The sequence below is a fragment of the Ammospiza caudacuta genome, chromosome 24 (genome assembly GCF_027887145.1).
Source record: "Ammospiza caudacuta isolate bAmmCau1 chromosome 24, bAmmCau1.pri, whole genome shotgun sequence".
Taxonomy (NCBI): Eukaryota; Metazoa; Chordata; class Aves; order Passeriformes; family Passerellidae; genus Ammospiza; species Ammospiza caudacuta.
This window is the reverse complement of record NC_080616.1, coordinates 2,144,413-2,162,050: the sequence shown is the minus strand read 5'-3', so window position 1 is coordinate 2,162,050 and position 17,638 is coordinate 2,144,413. Positions and strand designations below refer to the sequence as shown.

Genomic DNA, 17,638 nt, shown 5'->3' with positions numbered 1-17,638 from the left:
GAACTGGGGCTGCCCTTCTGCATCCCTGGATACAAGAGCTCCACCAGGCACAGCAGGGGTTGGTTTAATCCCACACTGTGGCCCCCAGGCTGTGCTCCATGGGGATCCCCACATGGGGGATCCAGCCCCCACTGCATTCTCCAGACATGGCCTCAGCAGGGCAGGGCAGGGCAGGGCTGGGCAGGGCAGGGCTGGCACCACCCTACTGCGTGGCATTGATTTCCCTTCCATGTCATCAGCCCCAGAATTAAGATTAGCAGGAAATGGTGGTCTGGTAGACACCTCCATGCAGCTCTGCTCATGGCTGACAGATCCACCTCAGGGCTGGACAAGCTCCTTCATCCAGACACATTCCCTGCAGGAAAAGTGTCGTGGGTGGGAAGGGCCCTGGGAGCTGCAGCTCTGCACCCACTGCCCAAATCTTGAGAGTTTCAGCTGAGCTGGGCCCTGCTGTGCTCCCACCACAGCTGAGCCACTGCTGGGACACTGCAGAGGGTTTGGGGACACCCCACACTTGTCCAGGTCTTGTTGCCTTCAGTGCCAATGGCAGCACCTCCAGCTGGAGCCTTCAGCCAGGTCATGTGAGCTGTCAGTGTCCCCTCCAGCCTCCACAGAGCCCCTTTCCTGTGCAGGGAACAGAGCCCAGCTCTGGGGTTCACACCAGGACCCCCAGCCAGGGGGCACAGGGAAGGCACCCACACCCCCATGGCATCCAAACCCACAGGAGCAGAGAACAAAGAGTTGGGGTAACAGCAGAGCTTCCCCCCTTGGGAGCTTCATCCCTGCACAAGGAGGGCTCCAGGAGGGGATGGCAGCCAGTGCAGATCCAGGGCCAAGGGTCAGAGAGAGGCTCCATCGTGTCCCCATCTTGTCCCCTGCCCATCCTGCCCAGGTGTGCCCATTTCCTGTCACTGCCCATGAACAAACTGAGCATGAAACCCCTGACCCTGCAGAGGGAGTGCTCCAAACCCTGCCCCCAACAAGCCATGGAGCAACCCAAGAGCCCTCTGGGGTCCCATTCTTCCTGCCCAGGATGGCCACATCCCAAAGCAGCCCCCTCCAGCACATACCATCCCTCCCTGGCCAGACATTTCCAGTGTGGATGTTACAGGACACGGGCTGGGATTCCCCCTAAGGAACAGACAGTGCTGTACAATCTGTGCCAAATTCATCCCTCTCGTGTGGCCTAAGCAGCTGGCCCAGGACTGCTCAGGGCTCTGCTGGCACCAGTGGTATTTAATGTCTTCACCAACGGCACAGGGAGGGATCCCTCAGCAGCCTTGCAGCTGCCAGGGCACCTCAGGTTTACAGCTTTTCCTGCCCGAGTCTCCTCAGGCAGGAGAGAAGAGCTCCAGGTGAGAGATGCCAATGGCAGCCCCTAATCGAGGCTCAGGGGGGCTCCGGTGCCTGCAGGCTCGGAAGGAGCTGAATTGCAGCGACAGAAATCCCCGTCGGGGAGAGCCGGGAGCTCCGCAGTCCTGCAGCACCGCTCCCTGGCCAGGGAGGGACGGGACGGGCTGTGCTCCAGGGCGGAGCTGCTCCAGGGCCGCGCTCCCTGCTCAGCCCTGCCAGACCCAGCGGCTCCCGGGTCCCCTCCTGCAGCTACTGCCCCCGGACACGGTGCCAAACTCGGCTGCCCCCGGACACGGTGCCAAACTCGGCTGCCCCCGGACACGGTGCCAAACTCGGCTGCCTTTGCTCCAAACGCTGCCCAGCGTCAGTCCAGGCCCGTCTCGCTCTGCCAGGAGCTCGGGCCGTGGGGCCACAGAGGAGTTACCCTTCCCAAAGAGAAAAGGACCCAAAGTCACCCCCAGGGACTGCTGGGACACTGACACCAACAGAGCCAGGCCCTGCCCGGGGAGGACTCCACACTGCGGGATGCACCGGAGCTCTCTGGGACAAAAAGGGGCTGAAGACGCGAGCACAACTCCTGCCCCCACTCCTGCTCCCAGCATCCAAACTCCTCCTGGAGGCAGCAGCAGCTCCTTCCTGAGGGGCTCCAGCAAGAGCCGAGTCCCCAGCCCTGAGCAGCTCTGTCCTGGAGGGAAGGGATGGGACACACAGTTGAACAGAGGGACATGGACATTCCCAGCCCACAGAGAGCAGGAACCTGCAGAGGGTGAGGAGGCACAGCCTTGGTCACGGTGCTGGATGGAGAAAAGCCTTTCCTAAGCAGGGCCTATGAAGGGAAAGAAAATGGACAAGGAAAGAGGGTCCAGTGCACTCCTGAGTGAGATTTCAGCACTCAGAAACAGCCTGGAAGAGCCTGCTGATTCAAGGACAGACTTGGTCCTGCTCTCCAAGTCACCAAAGATGAGATGGAGTCCAAAAAAAAAGAATTTAGGGGCATGGGAGGAGGAGGAGAGGGTGGTGGAGGAGGATTGGTGCAAATCAGCCAAATATCCCAAACCTGCTGCCCAGGGGGCTCCTGTGTGAGGAGCCCACACTTCCTGCCCCAGCAGGATCCACCCTCCCTGCTCGGGGGCTGAGAGGAGATTTTGCTGTAACGCTGCTGGAACCTGTTCCCCAGGTTGTCCACGCCAGGCTGGCACAGGCACTGACCTCAGCAGTGCCACCAAAGCCAGCCCAGGGACAGGGGACAGCTCAGCCCATCAGAGGACAGCCTGCCCTGCACAGGGTGGGAGCCCAGGCTCAGCTCATCCCTCCTTCCCAGCTCGGGTGCATTTCTCTCCTCGTGCTCACAAACTCCACCAACTGCTGCTCTCTCATGGGATGGGAATTTTGGGAGTGGCTCCCAAGGACTCCCAGGCAGAGGCTGCAGCAGTGCCACCCCCCAGCAGCGCCACTGGGACCCTGGTGACAAGGAGCCACAGGCCAGGATTCCTCCAGGACATCCTTTGGCCATTACAAATAGTTCCTGGAAGGAGGAGCAGCCCCCCAGAGTCACAGAATCTTAAAGATTTGGACTGGAAATGATCTTAAAGACCAACCAGTTACACTCCCCTGCCATGAAGAAATAACTTCCATTAGCCCAGGTGGAAAAGGATGAAAGAAACATTCAAGTTACAAAAAAATTATTTTTATTTATGTGTTGTTATTAATAACTGCTAAACTGAACTAAGAGCTGGAGCTGCTGGATTGGACCCAATACACTGGGAAGGTTTTCCAGTTGTTTTGACAGTGAATAAAATAGGTGGACAAAGAGCTGCTAAGGAGATGCTGGCACTCAGGGAAAGACAGCAGAACCTGGCAGCCAGTGGGAAAAGGTTCTGTCCACCCTGTCCCACCATGGCAGTGCCCAGGCCATGCTGGGTGTGCTCTGAGCTGTGCCCACACCTCCCAGTCCCTTCTCTGGGAGAACAGGACAGCAGGACAGTGTCACCTTCTGCAGCCAAGTGTGGCAGGTGAAGCCCTCAGCAGCTGCCAGGGCAGGATGTTCCTGTGCCCACCCCAAAGCCATTATCCCACCCCTGCCATGAGGCCGGGCACCACTGCCCAGGATGTGCTGCTGAAGAGGAGCTGATCCCAGCCATGTCCAAGTCCTGCTCAAAGGGGGCTCCCCCCGTGTGCAGGGGACACTCAGACTGTCCCTGCCTGCCCGAGGCAGCGCTGGGGACCCTCTCTGGTGGGACACACACCCCTGTCCCTGTGGGATCCATGGGGACGCTCCCAGGCCCTCACCCCATCCCCTGGAATATGGGACTGCCCTGCTGTGACTCCCCTGCCTTCTCCCCACACCTCACTGGCTTACAAATTCCAGGCTGGAAAAGGAAATTGCCGGTGTTGGAGCAGGACAGCGGGACCCAGGGAAAGGCCGGACCTCTCTGGGTGAGGAATGAACTCCCCTGAGCACGGCCAAAAACTTCATCCATTTTCCCAGCAAAGGGGGAATTTCCGCTGCCCCCAGACTAGACCCAGTGCCCAGGACCGGGAACATCCCCAAGATTTATCCACGGACTGGGTCTGCAGCAGGTCCTGCACAACTGTGCTGGAACCGAAGCCAAGGAGCTGCGCTGGTGCCCCGTGCCTGTGCTGGGCATCTCCGGCCATGCTGGGCATTCCCGGCCGTGCCTGGGCATCCCGGGCCGTGCTGAGCATCCCCGGCTGTGTTTGGGCATCTCCGGCCATGCTGGGCATTCCGGGCCGTGCTTGGACATCCCGGACCGCGCTTGGGCATTCCGGGCCGTGCTGGGCATCCCCGGCCCGGGCGCTCGGTACCCGGTGACCCCGCGCCCGCTCCCCCGCGCGTTCACGGAGCTCCTCTCACTGCGCCCCAGGCCCAAACCGCCACCTCTGTTTCTCCTTCTCTTCACTGTTATTCTCCCGCCCTCTCCCCCCTCCCCGGCGCTGCTCGGCTCTCCCGGGCCCGGCCCGGCCCGCGCTGCCGCCGCTCCCCCAGAGACCGCTCGGTGCCCGCGCCTTTGCCCAGGACAGAGCAGCGCTCGCCGTCCGAGCAGCCGCGGGCAGAGCCGGGGGACGCTCCGCAGGCAGAGACTCGGAGCCCAGGGACGCTCCGTAGGCACAGACCCGGAGCCCAGGGACGCTCCGCAGGCACAGACCGAGCGCTCGGGGCCCGCCGCTCCCCAGGTCCCTGAGGGACAGAGGAGCCCAGGAGACCACTCGGGCCGGTCCTGGGCGCCGCCATCTTGGCTCAGGGCAGGGAGGGCCGCCATTGGCTGGGTCGGGGAGGGCCCCGAGGCTCGACCAATCACTGACAGCATTGGCGTGATGGACGCGGGGGGGCGGGACCTGTTAGCGGGGCGGGAGAGACCATCTACGGGCGGTGCCGGGGGGCCCGGGCGAGCCGATAGCGCCGATGCTGAGGGCGGCTCGGGCTCGGGCCGCGCTGGCCGCGCCGCAGCCGGGCCTGGCCCGGGAGAACTCCCGAGTCCCGTCCCAGCGCACCCTGCCACGGCCCGGGACACCGGCCGTACTCGGGGTGCCCCTCGTCCCTCCAGCTCGGCACTGGGGATCACAAAGGCGATCCCCGGCAGGGACCCGCCCGCGGCTGGGATCGCAGCTCGCTGGTAGAGCGGCAGCCGAGCATCTGCTGGAGCTGGTGCAGACACCTCAGGAATCTCCTGCTCCTGCTGTGCCGGGGCTGCCCGAGGGCCCTCAGCCCCAATTCCAGCTTCCATCAATCTTGGTCCTTGTGCTCATCAGTCAGGAAGCGGGTTTGCCCTGCGGGTGATGTCCCGCTGCCTCAGGGCCCGCGGCAGGAGGAGCTGAGGGAGCAGTTCCATGAGGGACGACCATGTGCAGCAGTGAGATGTGAAACTGCAGCAGACAGGGACCCAGGAACTGACTGGGATTCCTTCTCCAGAATAAACACGGACTAAGAGTAGATTTCCCTGAATTGTGGTTTAATTTCATTATCTACTGCTGCTACATCTGTACAACATTGTACAAAATGTAATCCCAAGAATATTCCCGCCCCGCTGTTGGCTCCCCTCTCTCCTGTCACAAAGTACCCTTGGCGCTCTGGCTGTGACCCTCCCACAGCCAACACAACATTCTGCTGTCCAGGCCCGGTGCTGGGAGCCCCTGGCCATGGCAGGAGGTCCCTGGGAGTCCCTTTCTGCTCACACAGGAAGGATTTTCCACCTCTTCTGCTCGAGGCAAAGGCTCCCAGCAGTGCCATGGCCAGGGGCAGTTGGGTGCACAGGTGACGCTGGGGGTGATTCAGGACTGGCACAGCCCTTGTGCAGCACATGCTGAGGGTTTGGGGAGTTGCTCTGCTCACACACTGCTTGTAGACTGCCAGTCCTTCCCACCAGAGCATTTGCACTGGGAGCCTCACCTGCCCCATGCCAGGATGGTCTGAGATTTCATCTCCTACCCAGACAAAATGAGCAGGCAGATATCTTTTAAACTTAGGGGTTAGGGAAGATAATCTACTTAGCAGCTACTGGTAGTAGAACATATGCAGAGCTGCTTTTGCCAGATTTGGGAAACCTGCAGAGAATCACATGGAATACAAAGTGATTGTTTTGGCTTGAAAAAGCATATGTGAAAGGACCAGAGATCCCTGATGTCCAGAAAGGTCCTTGTTGTGGGTGAGTGCTGTGGCAGGATGGTCTCTCCCACCCACCTGTGTTCTCCACTGGAAGTTTGAATTTGGCCAATTATTTTTCCTCTCATTTTCTGTGTTCCTGAAGCTTCTAAGCTGTGTTTTAAAGGTCTCATAGAAAGCTTGATTATTAAAAAAAACCCATACAGTGCTCTTAAAGCTTTTTTCCCCCCAGTATTGATGGCAATGCAGCATCATGTTCAATATGCAATCACTGGATCTGAAAAATAACACCCTCAGACTGTGAAGAACATCTGACAATAAATGCACAGCCTTCATATGGACGAGTCCTCACCAAAACCTTCCCATCCTTGGAGCCAGGCAGGGATGTTCTCAGCAGGGCCATGCTACAGGGAGGAGTCTGAAAGTGAGAGTGAGAGAGAAGCAGCTCAGGGTTGTAGTGAGGAAGATCAGAAATAGTCTGAAAAGCTCCCTGGGAGGGGCAGCTGAAATATTACAGGGCCTAAAAGTCTGCAAGAGGGTAACAGGGGTTTAACTGACCCATTTTGCCACTCCTGTAATCCCAGTAAGGTATTTTGCATATTAAGAAAAATATTTGCCTCCAAGTAAAGGATATTTCACTGGGTACAGTCACCAACAATATTTACCCCAAAGTCTATCCAGGAGTCTATCCCCAGCCATCCCACTGCCCTTCCATCTACAGGAGGATCCCAATGCCTCTGACCATGTCGCTCTTTTCTCCCTTTGTGTTGGCTTTGGCCAAACATCAGCTGCTCTCTCAATGCTCCCCTCACCTGGCACATTTGCCAGGGTCTTTATTCTGCAGCTTCTGCACTTGAGAAAAATCTAACCTTGATATCCTACCTAATGAAGATGGGATTGTTCCTTCTAAAAAATTTGCTCAAGCTCAGCCAAAATCTCTGGGTCATGTAGAAACCAAGTGGTCTTTCCCATCTGCCTTTTTATTTCTGGTATTTGATCACGAGTACCATGATCAGGAATTCAGTTAAACAGCCCAGAATTCCCATTGCTTTGTCAGCAGGTGGAGCTGGCTGGGGACCATTTCTGAGGCCCTGGGCAGCAGTGACAGCCCTGGATCTGCCAGGGAAGCAGCAGTGCAGTACCTTTGATGGAGAGGAAGGCTTTGCTGAAGGCACGTCCCACTTCATTGCTGGCTTCCACCATGTACTCGCCCTCGTCCTGCTTGGTGACCCCCAGCACCACCAGCGAGCACACGCCGAAGTCGTTGGTGCAGAAGTAGTTGGGATCTCTGGAGAGGTCTCTGCTGTCCTTGTACCAAGTGACTTTTGGTGGGGGATGGCCTCCCACAGCACAGCTCATGTGGCACTCGCTGCCTGTCACCACCACGTGGCACTTCAGCGGCACCAGGAACCTCGGGGGCTGGTTCTGGTTAACTCCCCTGTATTTCTGTGCTTTCACTCGAAATTCAGCTGTGAAATATAAAGCACCAAACACACACTCAGATACTGCTCCCAGCACTGCAGGGTTTGCAGGGGTTTGCAGGGGTTTGCTTGTGCAGTGTCTGGAATTCTGCAAATTACCAGAGATCCCATGCACCTATGGATTGTAACCTCTGCTGCTCCTCAGAACTACACAACATTTAACTTCAAAGTCAGAAATTTTGGTTTATACAATACTAAATCCTTAGATTTTTCTGGGAATTCATTCTGGGGCAAATTGCATGTCATGATGGCTGGGAATGAGGGTCTGTCTGCATAATGCCCCTGCAGAAAGGACAAACATTCCCTGCCCAGCTGGAATTCCTCAGGGCATCTCTGTGCATTCCTGTTCTGGGCCACTGAAGATTCCCAGGAGGAGAGATCCATTTGAGGGTGCAGTGTTAGAAGCAATGAAAGAAACAAAACACAACACAGAGAAATACTTGAAAATGTTTTACCCTTTTTTTTCCAGATCCTCCAGGGCTGCACAGTCTCTGATGGATCACTGGCTCCCACGTCATTTTTTGCCACAACCCTGAAGTAATAATCCCTGCCTGGGACCACCCTGGTGAAGGTGAACTTGTTGTTGTAGATCAGGTCCCCCAGCACATGCCACAGGCCCTTCTGGGACTCCCGTTTCAGGACAGTGTAGTACAGGTTCTTCTCCCACTGCTCAGAGGCTGAGGGCTCCCAGGTCACTGTCACTGTGTTGGGGACATTCTCCTCCAGCTGGATGGCTCCAGGGGGCTGAGGGACATCTGCCAGGGGAGGGCACACAATGTCACAGCTGTAGGGACAGGGGCACAGAACCCTAAAATTCTGGAGTCTGTTGCATGTGTGGGGCTCAGTGACCATGCTGGTGACTGGAAGGGACAAAATGCCATTCCTTGTGCAGGCACACAGCTGCATTTGCCATGGACTGAGCTGCTGCTGCACAACAGGAGGGTGGTACAGCTGAGCTGCCCCTCCTCCTGGGGTCACAGCTGGGAGAGCAGTGCTCAGTGTCCCACAGCCTCTGCTGACCTCCCTCATGCTCTGTGCAAGGACAGTTTTAGTCAGTGGATTGCTCTGTCCTGCAGACAAGTGAGATCATAAAGTGCCTTGACAATCTCATAGAAAGCTGTTCCCTGCTTGTCCCTGTGCCTGCACAGACAAACTGCAGCAGAGCTAAAGCTGCTAAACTCAGCTTGTGGCCTTCTGCCTACTCACAGTAAATCATGGAATCCCAGACTGGTTTGGGTGGGGAGGGACCTAAAAGCCCATCCAGTCCCACCCCTGCCATGGACAAGGACGCCTTCCACTATCCTGGGTTGCTCCAAGCCCAGTCCAGCCTGGCCTTGAACACTTCCAAGCATCCATGGGCAGTCACAGCTTCTCTGGGAAACCTGTACCACCCTCACAGGGAGGAGTTCCCAATATCCCATCTAACCCTGCCCATTCATTGGCAGTGAAAAGCCATTCCCCCTTGTCCTGTCCCTCCAGGTTTTGTCCCAAGCCCCTCTCCAGCTCCCTTGGAGCCTCTTTAGGCCCTGGAAGGGGCTCTGAGATCTCCCCAGAGCCTTCTCTGCTCCAGGTGAACACCCCCAGCTCTCCCAGTCTGGCTCCAGAGCAAAGGGGCTCCAGCTCTCTGAGCATTTCCGTGGCCTTCCCTGGAATTGCTCCAGCAGCTCCAGCTCCTTCCTTTGCTGGGTGCCCCAGGGCTGGGGCAGCTCTGCAGGTGCAGTTCCACCTGAGGGAGCAAGGGGCAGAATCCTCCCCTGCCCTGCTGCCCACGCTGGGGTGTCACAGACATCTTTTGTGAAAAATCCTTTCTTTAGGAATTTTCTCCCTTCTGAGAAGCTGTGGCCTCAGCAACAAATGTAAACAATGGTTATCTGCTGCTGTGGAATGTAACAGGTGCACCTGTGATTGGTTTCCTGTGCATGTTTGGATTTACTGACCACTCACAGCAGAGCTGTTCTTGCTTTCTGTCTGGACACAGAACTTTGTTATTAATTCCTTTTCTATTCTTAGCTTAGCTAGCTTCTGAGAACTTCCCTTCTATTCTTTTAGTAAAGTTATAATGTAGTATATATGTCATAAAATAATAAATCAAGCCTTCTGAACATGAGGTCAACATTCTCGTCTCTCTCTTCACCCTGAAGACCCTTGCAAGCCCTGTAACACTGGGGGATCAGCCCAGGGCATGCCCAGCTCTCACCCACCAGCAGCCCCAAGTCCTTGTCCAGGGCTGCTCTCAGTCCCTTCATGCCCAGCCTGGACTGGCGGGGAGTTGCTGGTATATTTGCATGGACGGCAGTGAGTTACCTGTAACTTGAACCTGGAAGCTGAAGGTTTCGCTCTTGCCCAGCCCATCCCCGAGCTCCACAGTGTAGGTGCCGCTGTCTCCGAGTTCCGCTGCCCGCAGCAGGAGCTGGCTGCTCCCCTCCCCGGTGCTCACGGCAGCGCGGCCGGGCAGGGGCAGCCCGTCCTTCAGCCACGTCACCGCCGGCTCGGGAGATCCCTGCAAACAACAACCACTCACTGCCGCTTCTTTCACCTCCACGCTGTGTCCTGTATCTTTAGTTTCATTATCTTACCCCAAACATGCACCTCCTCAACACAGAAATGTTTAGAAATACAGATCCACGATGGATCTGAGAGCCCTGATCTGTTCTACAGTTTCTTTATGAATTCTTTTTCCTTTTTGTCCTTTAAGGATGTAATTGCAGGAAAGTGTTCTTTTGAACTGTGTCAAATAGGCTATGCCAGATCAAGGACAGATAACTTCAGGAGAGAGTATTTTCTGCTTTAAAAAAAAAGATCTGTTGGTTTTGGAAAGAAAAAAAACATCCTCTAAATCTTTATTTCCATTATGCCATCTTTGGTCTCTTCTCCCAGAGATTAGGAGAAAGGCCAGCAAATACACACACACTTCACTACCCTCCTCTGGTATCCCAGACTTTAGAGGATCATGGAATCATTTATGTCTGGAAAAGACCTCCAAGAGGATTGAGTCCAACCCATGCCCCATCCTCACCTTAAAAGCACTTTTACCCTTTTTACACAAAAGATGTTCCTTGGACACCTCCAAGGATGGGGACTCCAAACCTCCCTGGGCAGCTCCTTCCAAACCTGACCACACTTCCCATGAGGAAAAGCCTGTGTTGTTCCAAGCTCACTCCAAAGCACTGAGGTTTCTCTCAGTGCCTGCCAAGTTCTCAAGTGCTGCTGCTTGGTGAGACAAGCCCAGTGAAGGTGCTGCTGGAAATGGTGCCCCAAGGCCTTCTGAGGGAGTCACAGGGAAATCTCTGATTTGGGCAGTCTGACAGAGCAGCAGCAGATGATGATAACATTGATAAGGCTAGGTGGACAGCATTGAGCCTTGTTGCAGAGGTTAAGGAATGACCACAATGTCATAAACACCAATGCCAAGACTGACTGCTTGATTCTGGCCTGTGTTTTCCTCACCCTGAAAGACTACACAGCACAGGCAGGCCAAATTATTTGCCCAGTGACTTGTAAACAAAATTTCATGACATAAAAACAGTGGCTCAGTTTTCCTGTCTGCCACAAAACCAGGCAGGGAATTCCTCCAAAGCCCTGAATACCCACCTCAAAGGGAATCTTCACCCGGATGGGATCCCCTGCTTTGATAAGCAGGAAGCTTTTCACTGTGTCATCTATCAGGAACCTGGGAGGGACTGAAAGAGACAAAGATTACTCCCAGAAGGTGGATGTTGGTGCAGTCCCTGGTGACAATTGCAGTGTCCCACCCCCTGGTGCCTCTCCCAGCTGAATGAGGCTGCTGAGGGACTCACAGTGGGAAAAAGCTCCCTGGTTCAGTTCCAGATTGTACACCTCTCAAATTTCATTACTATTTATTTATCACCATGACTAAACAAGGGAAAATGATGTAAAAATACATTCACAACAATCTCTGTATTCATGTGATGTCTCAGTCACAGAGAAATGGGCTCTTTGCCACACTTTATCCCATCACAGGGATCATCTTTTGTGTTTAAATGGTGGCTGGAAAAAGGAAGTTCCAATGGGCACTTATAAAATATATGCAGTACAGAGCACAGAACATCCACAGGAAAGCTGCCAGAGTTTATCTAAAATAGTATTTTTTAGCATTTAAAATATTTTCTTTTCTCTTTTCATCAATATACTACACCAGTTAGTATTTATCTAAGCATACCAAATACAATAATGCTAAATTGCATTTAGTGTTTCCAGTGTAGAACTGAACACCTGCTTTAGATGGATTTATTTGATTTCATTTATTTTATGTTTTTTATTGATAAATGGAGTCTCCAGGCATATGCCAAAGTAGACATTTTCACTTAGGATCCAAGTTAAGGAAGATGAACCCCTCAGAGAATTATCTCTTACATCTGTAATTCTGCAATGTCCCCAAAGAGCAGGGAATAAACAGAGCTGCAGATTGTAAATAAAGATGGAAAAGTGAAAATGGTGAAAACTTTCAAACTAAACAATTAAAAGGTAAAATAAAGTATCCAAAACATAATTTAATAATGTGATTTAAGACAACGAAATAAAATTTTTAATTTCAGAAGATTGTCTAAAAGTTGAGTGGAAACTCTATTTTTCCATTGGAAGAGTGCAAGCAGGGCTAAGGCACATCCAGGTTCTGTCTGGTGACTGTGGAGTGGCCCTGCACAGGGGGCAGAATGTCAGTACAAGGAGAAAATGGAGTTCTGAGAGTTGTTTTATCCAAAGGATTCTCTAGATGAGCTGAGCACTGTGCATTGCCTATCTGCTATCAGTTAATACTGACACTGCCCGGCTGAGGTGAGCAGAGAAGCCCGAGGGGAGCGGGAGCAGCGCTGCCCTGGGCGAGGCTGGGCCTGGGGGCGGCTGCTGCCGGTGCGCCACAGCCCGGCCGCTGCTGCCGCTGCTGCTCCGGGACAGTGCCCGGGGAGAGTGCCCGGGGAGAGTGCCCCGTTCCTGGGACAGTGCCCGGGGAGAGTGCCCGGGGAGAGTGCCCCGTTCCTGGGACAGAACCGGGGAGAGTGCCCCGTTCCTGGGACAGTGCCCGGGGAGAGTGCCCGAGGAGAGTGCCCCGTTCCTGGGACAGAACCGGGGAGAGTGCCCCGTTCCGGGGAGAGTGCCCCGTTCCGGGGAGAGTGCCCCGTTCCGGGGACAGAGCCGGGGAGAGTGCCCCGTCCCGGGACAGAGCCCCAGGGAGAGTGCCTCGTTCCGGGACAGAGCCATGGAGAGTGCCCCGTTCCCGGGACAGAGCCGGGGAGAGTGCCCCGTTGCCAGAGAGAGTGCCCCGCTCTCGGGGAGAGTGCCCCAGGGAGAGTGCCCTGTTGCCGGGGAGAGTGCCCCGTTCCCGGGACAGAGATCTGGGGAGATTTTCCCGTTCCCAGGACAGAGCCAGGGAGAGTGCCCCGTTCCCGTGAGAGTGCCCCGCTCCCGGGACAGAGCCGCGGGCCCCGGACTCACCCAGGGCAGCAGCAGCAGCTCCAGCACACGCCTCCAGCTCCGCGGCCTCCCCGGGGCCGCCATCGCCGAGGGCCCGGACGCGCAGGAACAGCTTCTCCCGGGCCTGCAGGCCCTGCACCCGGCACGAGGTGCTCCCGGCAGGGAGGGTGAAGCACTTGGTCCAGCTGAGGCTGTTACAGGGCCTCATCTCCACCTCGTAGCCTTTCACGTCATTCCCGTCTTGTACTTCAGGTTTGTTCCATGTCAGGGTGACACTGGTGCTGTCACTGCTGCTCACTTTAAGGTCCTGCACTTGGCCCGGAGATTCTGGACAGAGAAATTTTATTTAAACTATTTTTCTAGGATTTCTCTTCCCTCTTCAGTCACTGCCTGAGATTCCCAACATTCTTGCAGTGCACTGTATTTCCACCATGCTGTGTTGCCCCACATCCCAGTTTTTCAGAGCTGGATCTGGATCCTTGCTCCTACCAGCCCTGCAGTAACTCCACAACATTCCAAAACACTCCATGGCCCCTCCTGAGTGTTCTCCACACTGCACATTTCTCCCCACTGGGTACTGCCAAATCTTGACTTGGACATCCTACAGGAAATCCTTCCATTCCTTCCTCCAGCTGATTCTCAGCCATGAAACATTCCCCAATTACTGATCCTTGTCTCCACACGCTTTTACAGAGAATTTAAGAACATCTCTCCATGAATACCCTGAAAGCACAGCACAGGGCAGGGCAGGGCAGGGCACTTACTGGTGGGGTCCCGGGCAAAGGCAGGCTCTGAGGGGTCACTGGGCTCTCCTGTGCCAGCAGCATTGACAGCTGCCACACGGAACTCGTACTGCACACCCTTCTTGAGGCCCATCACCTTCAGTTTCTTGTCTGTGGAGAGGAGAGAGGCGAGAGGAGAGAGGAGAGAGGAGAGGTGTTGCCTCAGGGAAGCTGTTCCCCATCAGGAAAGGTGACACAACAAAGCTGTCCCTTACTTCAGGTCGAATTATGGATGGAAAAACTCTCAAGAGCCATAAAAGCTGTCACTGATTCCCCTGCCATTCCCTAGCCAAGTGCATGTGATCTTCTGGGATGTGTTCATTGTATTCTTTTCAAAATCAAACAGCCTTGAATCACAGAATCATTTAGTTGGTAAAGACCTCCAAGGTCACCCATCACCACCTTGATGTGAAAGGTGTAAGATCCTAAGCAGCTCCTAAACCCAGCTGACATTTTTGCCTTTTCAAATCCCTCGGGCTGTTCCAGGAGTCAGATACCCACCTTTGACAGGCGCATTGGTGACGGGCAGCCAGGTCACTGTGCCCTTCTTGCGTTTCTGAACAATGTATCCCTTAATTTGGGAAGTGCCGGTTTTACAAGGAGCTTTCCAGGATATGGTGATGGTGTCCTTGCTGGCACTGATGATCTCAGGGCGATCTGGGGCACCAGGGGAGCCTACAAAGAGACGAGGGCTTCATTATTAGCAGGTATGTTTTTATGGCAAGATAAAATGGTGCTGTGTGGAATTTCTTTTTCCAGATTCCCCCAGGTATTCCAATGGATGTGCTTTGAAAACCTGGGTGAGACCTGAAGCTGTGGATCCTGTTCCCCAAACTGGATCCAGCATGGACGCTGTTCCTTAGGTTGAATTTCACAAAAGACCTGCTGTCATCAGGACAATTCCTCTGCCAGTGGGGTGTGTCATTCCTACATATGAACAATCAGCATCATTCTTGCTTACAACAACAAGAACTGGTAACAAAATGGGTTTTCTTTGCCCTCTGCTAAAGTGTCCAAGGTACAGAATCATGGGAATGAGAATGGAGAACGAAGATAATTAGAACTACCTGTTCTAGTATTTAAACTTCTTGAAGGACAAAACCAATATACAGTTGTTTGGAGATTGGGGGAGTAGAGTGGTCATGCTGTGAAGGGCTGCACATATAAGTTCTTTTGCCTGTGGAATTAAGAAAAGGCTTCATATGTTCCCCTTGCAGCCACACTGAGAAAAATTTCCTTTGATCTTGATGTGCTTTGCATGAAACTTCCTTTCCAATCCAAAACAGAGCATGACCAAGCAATAATTACATCTCACTCAACATCAGCAGAGCCTACAACAAACTGCTGCTCTTGCTGGGCAACCTCCACAGCTTTGTGTGGAGACTGAAGTTGAGATCTGTAGCAACATCCACAATGCAGTGAGTTTCCTCTGATGTCAGCTTTGATAATGAATTAACCAATTTGAATTGTGAATTATGAGAAGTTCTCCTCACCTTTACCAGCAGCCTTCACTTCCCCTGACTCCAGCGCATCGCTCACTCCCTCCGCATTCATGGCCCTCACCCTGAAGTAGTAGCTCATCTCTTCCTCCACTTTGTTTGTGGTGAAGCTGGTGCAGCTCCTGGGGGTTTCTCCCAGAGTCTCCCAGTCGTTCCTGCCCACCTGCTGCCTCTCCACAAGGTACCTTTGCACTGGTTTGCCCCCGTCGTCCTTTGGGGGCTTCCACTGGATTGTGATGTTGTTGGCGGAGCTTTCGACAATTTTGATGGGTCCTGCTGGAGGCTGTGGCTTGTCTGGAAAGATGAACAGAGACACAGCTGGCTCTAGACCCCAGACCTGCTCCTGGGTTTGGAGCAGACACTGTCCCTTGCCCACCAGCTGGGAGACTGTTCTGATGAAATGCAGGCACAGTTGTAGGATGAGGGCTGGGCATGTGAATTGCCTCTTCCAAACTTGACCTCTTCTAACTTTTGATGGAGAAGATGGAAAGCCAGGCTCTTGCTCTCCCTGGGTCAATAGTTCTCATAAGAATTGCACCAGTTCAGCTTGCTAATACAGGCAAACATCATTTCTGGTCTCCCAAAGGAGCCCAGACATTTATGGGAGGGCTGAATTGGACCTTGATATCCTATTTCAGATTTGCATGCTGTGTACAGTCACATCTCCCACAGTGTCTGAACACCCAAAACTCAGCTGCTTAGGCCATGAAAAACCAAACTAGCTTTGTTTTCCCTTGTACTAAAGGGCATGAAGCATGTTCGGCAATCTTTCCTTGTACCCTGATTTTGGGGCAATATACAGTGTCTTGTTCCTTTCTAAATACCTACTCACTCCAAACAAGGTTGCCACCAGTGTCAATGGATTCCCTGCCTAAGTTTTACAGTGAAAGCCATGGTGAAGGTTATAGGATCTTACCTATCACCATGAGCTTTAGGTTGATCTCCAGGACACCACTGTCGTTCTTGAGCCTGACTTTGTAATCCCCACAGTCCCTCCTGTCGCAGCTGGAGATGGACAGTGTGGTGCAGGTGTCTGTCTTGTCCACACGGATCCTGGAGTCATCGCCCAGCTCCATCCTGTCCTTCAGCCACGCCGCCCTGATGGGCCCCCGACCCTCAAAGGGGATCCGCAGCTTCACCCCCTCCCCGGCCTTGGCCACCGTGGGGACACTGGTCAAGTTCTTGAGGAGAACTTTGTCCACCTGGGGAGGATCTAAGCAGGTGATACAAGGTCATTAAAAAACACAATTCAAGGAGGATAAGGTTCACCTTGGAGAGAAGGGATCCCCTCATGGTGCTGCCAGCAATGCTTAGAAGCTCACACCTCTTGGATCTGAACCTTTAGTTGTACTTTGCTACAGGATAATTATCACAAAATTTTGTGGTATCACACTGTCCTTTCACTGGAGAATATTTCTCCTAGGCAACACACTAAACACAAGAATGAAGAGTCTGCCCTGGTGAAGTGTTTTGTGCACCCCAGAAATATTTGAGTTGCTGGGTCCTTAGTTAAATTTGCAAATGCAAAATGAACCAACCTGTACAAAAAACATTTCCCATTTATCTTGTAATTCTTTATAACAAATTTATCTCAATAACCAATAACATGTCTCTGAGTAAATATATTACATTTAAAGCCCATCTCATGCTGCCTTGGTGGTTTGAGTAGACTCACCTTCAACAAAAATTGAAGCTTCAGTTTTTACATCTCCACCTTCAAACCTGTATTTCCCAGCATGAATATCTTCAACCTTGTTGATGATCAGTTTGTGGACAAGACCTTTCTTTTCAAATACGACTCCATCCATGCTTGTTAACTACAAAGTAAAGAGAGAGACCCATCCTTTTTAAAAAAAAAGTAAAAAATGCAATCCATACTAAAACTGGACAGACTACAATTTGAAATGCAGTTGAAAAGATTTGGGAATGTCATGCATATTTAATGACAATATTCTGGTATTCTGTTGCCCAGAGAAGCTGTGGCTGCCCCGTCCCTGGAAGTGTCCAAGGCCAGGTTGGACAAGGCTTGGGTCTAGTGGAAGGTATCTCTGCCCAGGGCAGGGGTGGGACTGGATGATCCTTAAGGTCCCTTCCAACCCAAACCATTCTGGGATTCTGGGAACCCTTCCAGGGCCCCACTCCGATGCAGGTGGCTGTCAGGGGGAAGGACGCCTTGACAGCACCCTTAGGAAGTAGAGCCAGAGAGCAGAGCATTGCTACCCAAAGCCAACACCAAGCTCAGGGAACCCACCTTTAGGCCATCCTTAAACCAGGTTCCTGTCACGTTGTCCCTGCTGACCGTGCAGGACAGCTCAGCCGGGTCCCCCTTAAGCACCCGCACGGTCGCCAGCTGCTTGTTGAGGTAACAGCGCGGGACTGAACAGCACAAAGGAAGGGAAAGAGGCTAAGTCTGTGTTACAGAGAGACACCTAGAGCTAGAAGTGCATGTGCATGTGAGATGGAAAGAGCTTC

The 17,638-nt window shown here is 53.4% G+C and overlaps 1 protein-coding gene across 1 annotated transcript in view; it reads right to left on the bottom strand.

Moving 5' to 3' along the window:
* Positions 1-5,367: 5,367 nt before the first annotated feature.
* IGFN1 (immunoglobulin like and fibronectin type III domain containing 1) overlaps positions 5,368-17,638 on the bottom strand; it is a 39,280-nt gene continuing 27,009 nt past the window's right edge. Inside the window, exons 15-26 of the mRNA XM_058819476.1 lie at positions 17,418-17,542; positions 16,842-16,983; positions 16,083-16,379; positions 15,161-15,460; positions 14,169-14,342; positions 13,650-13,778; positions 12,907-13,212; positions 11,047-11,135; positions 9,760-9,955; positions 7,911-8,210; positions 7,117-7,443; positions 5,368-6,392 (exon numbers count right to left, since the gene is read on the bottom strand). Coding sequence (XP_058675459.1) covers positions 6,379-6,392; positions 7,117-7,443; positions 7,911-8,210; positions 9,760-9,955; positions 11,047-11,135; positions 12,907-13,212; positions 13,650-13,778; positions 14,169-14,342; positions 15,161-15,460; positions 16,083-16,379; positions 16,842-16,983; positions 17,418-17,542 — 2,399 coding nt within the window. The 3' untranslated portion in view covers positions 5,368-6,378. The remainder of the gene's footprint in view (positions 6,393-7,116; positions 7,444-7,910; positions 8,211-9,759; positions 9,956-11,046; positions 11,136-12,906; positions 13,213-13,649; positions 13,779-14,168; positions 14,343-15,160; positions 15,461-16,082; positions 16,380-16,841; positions 16,984-17,417; positions 17,543-17,638) is intronic.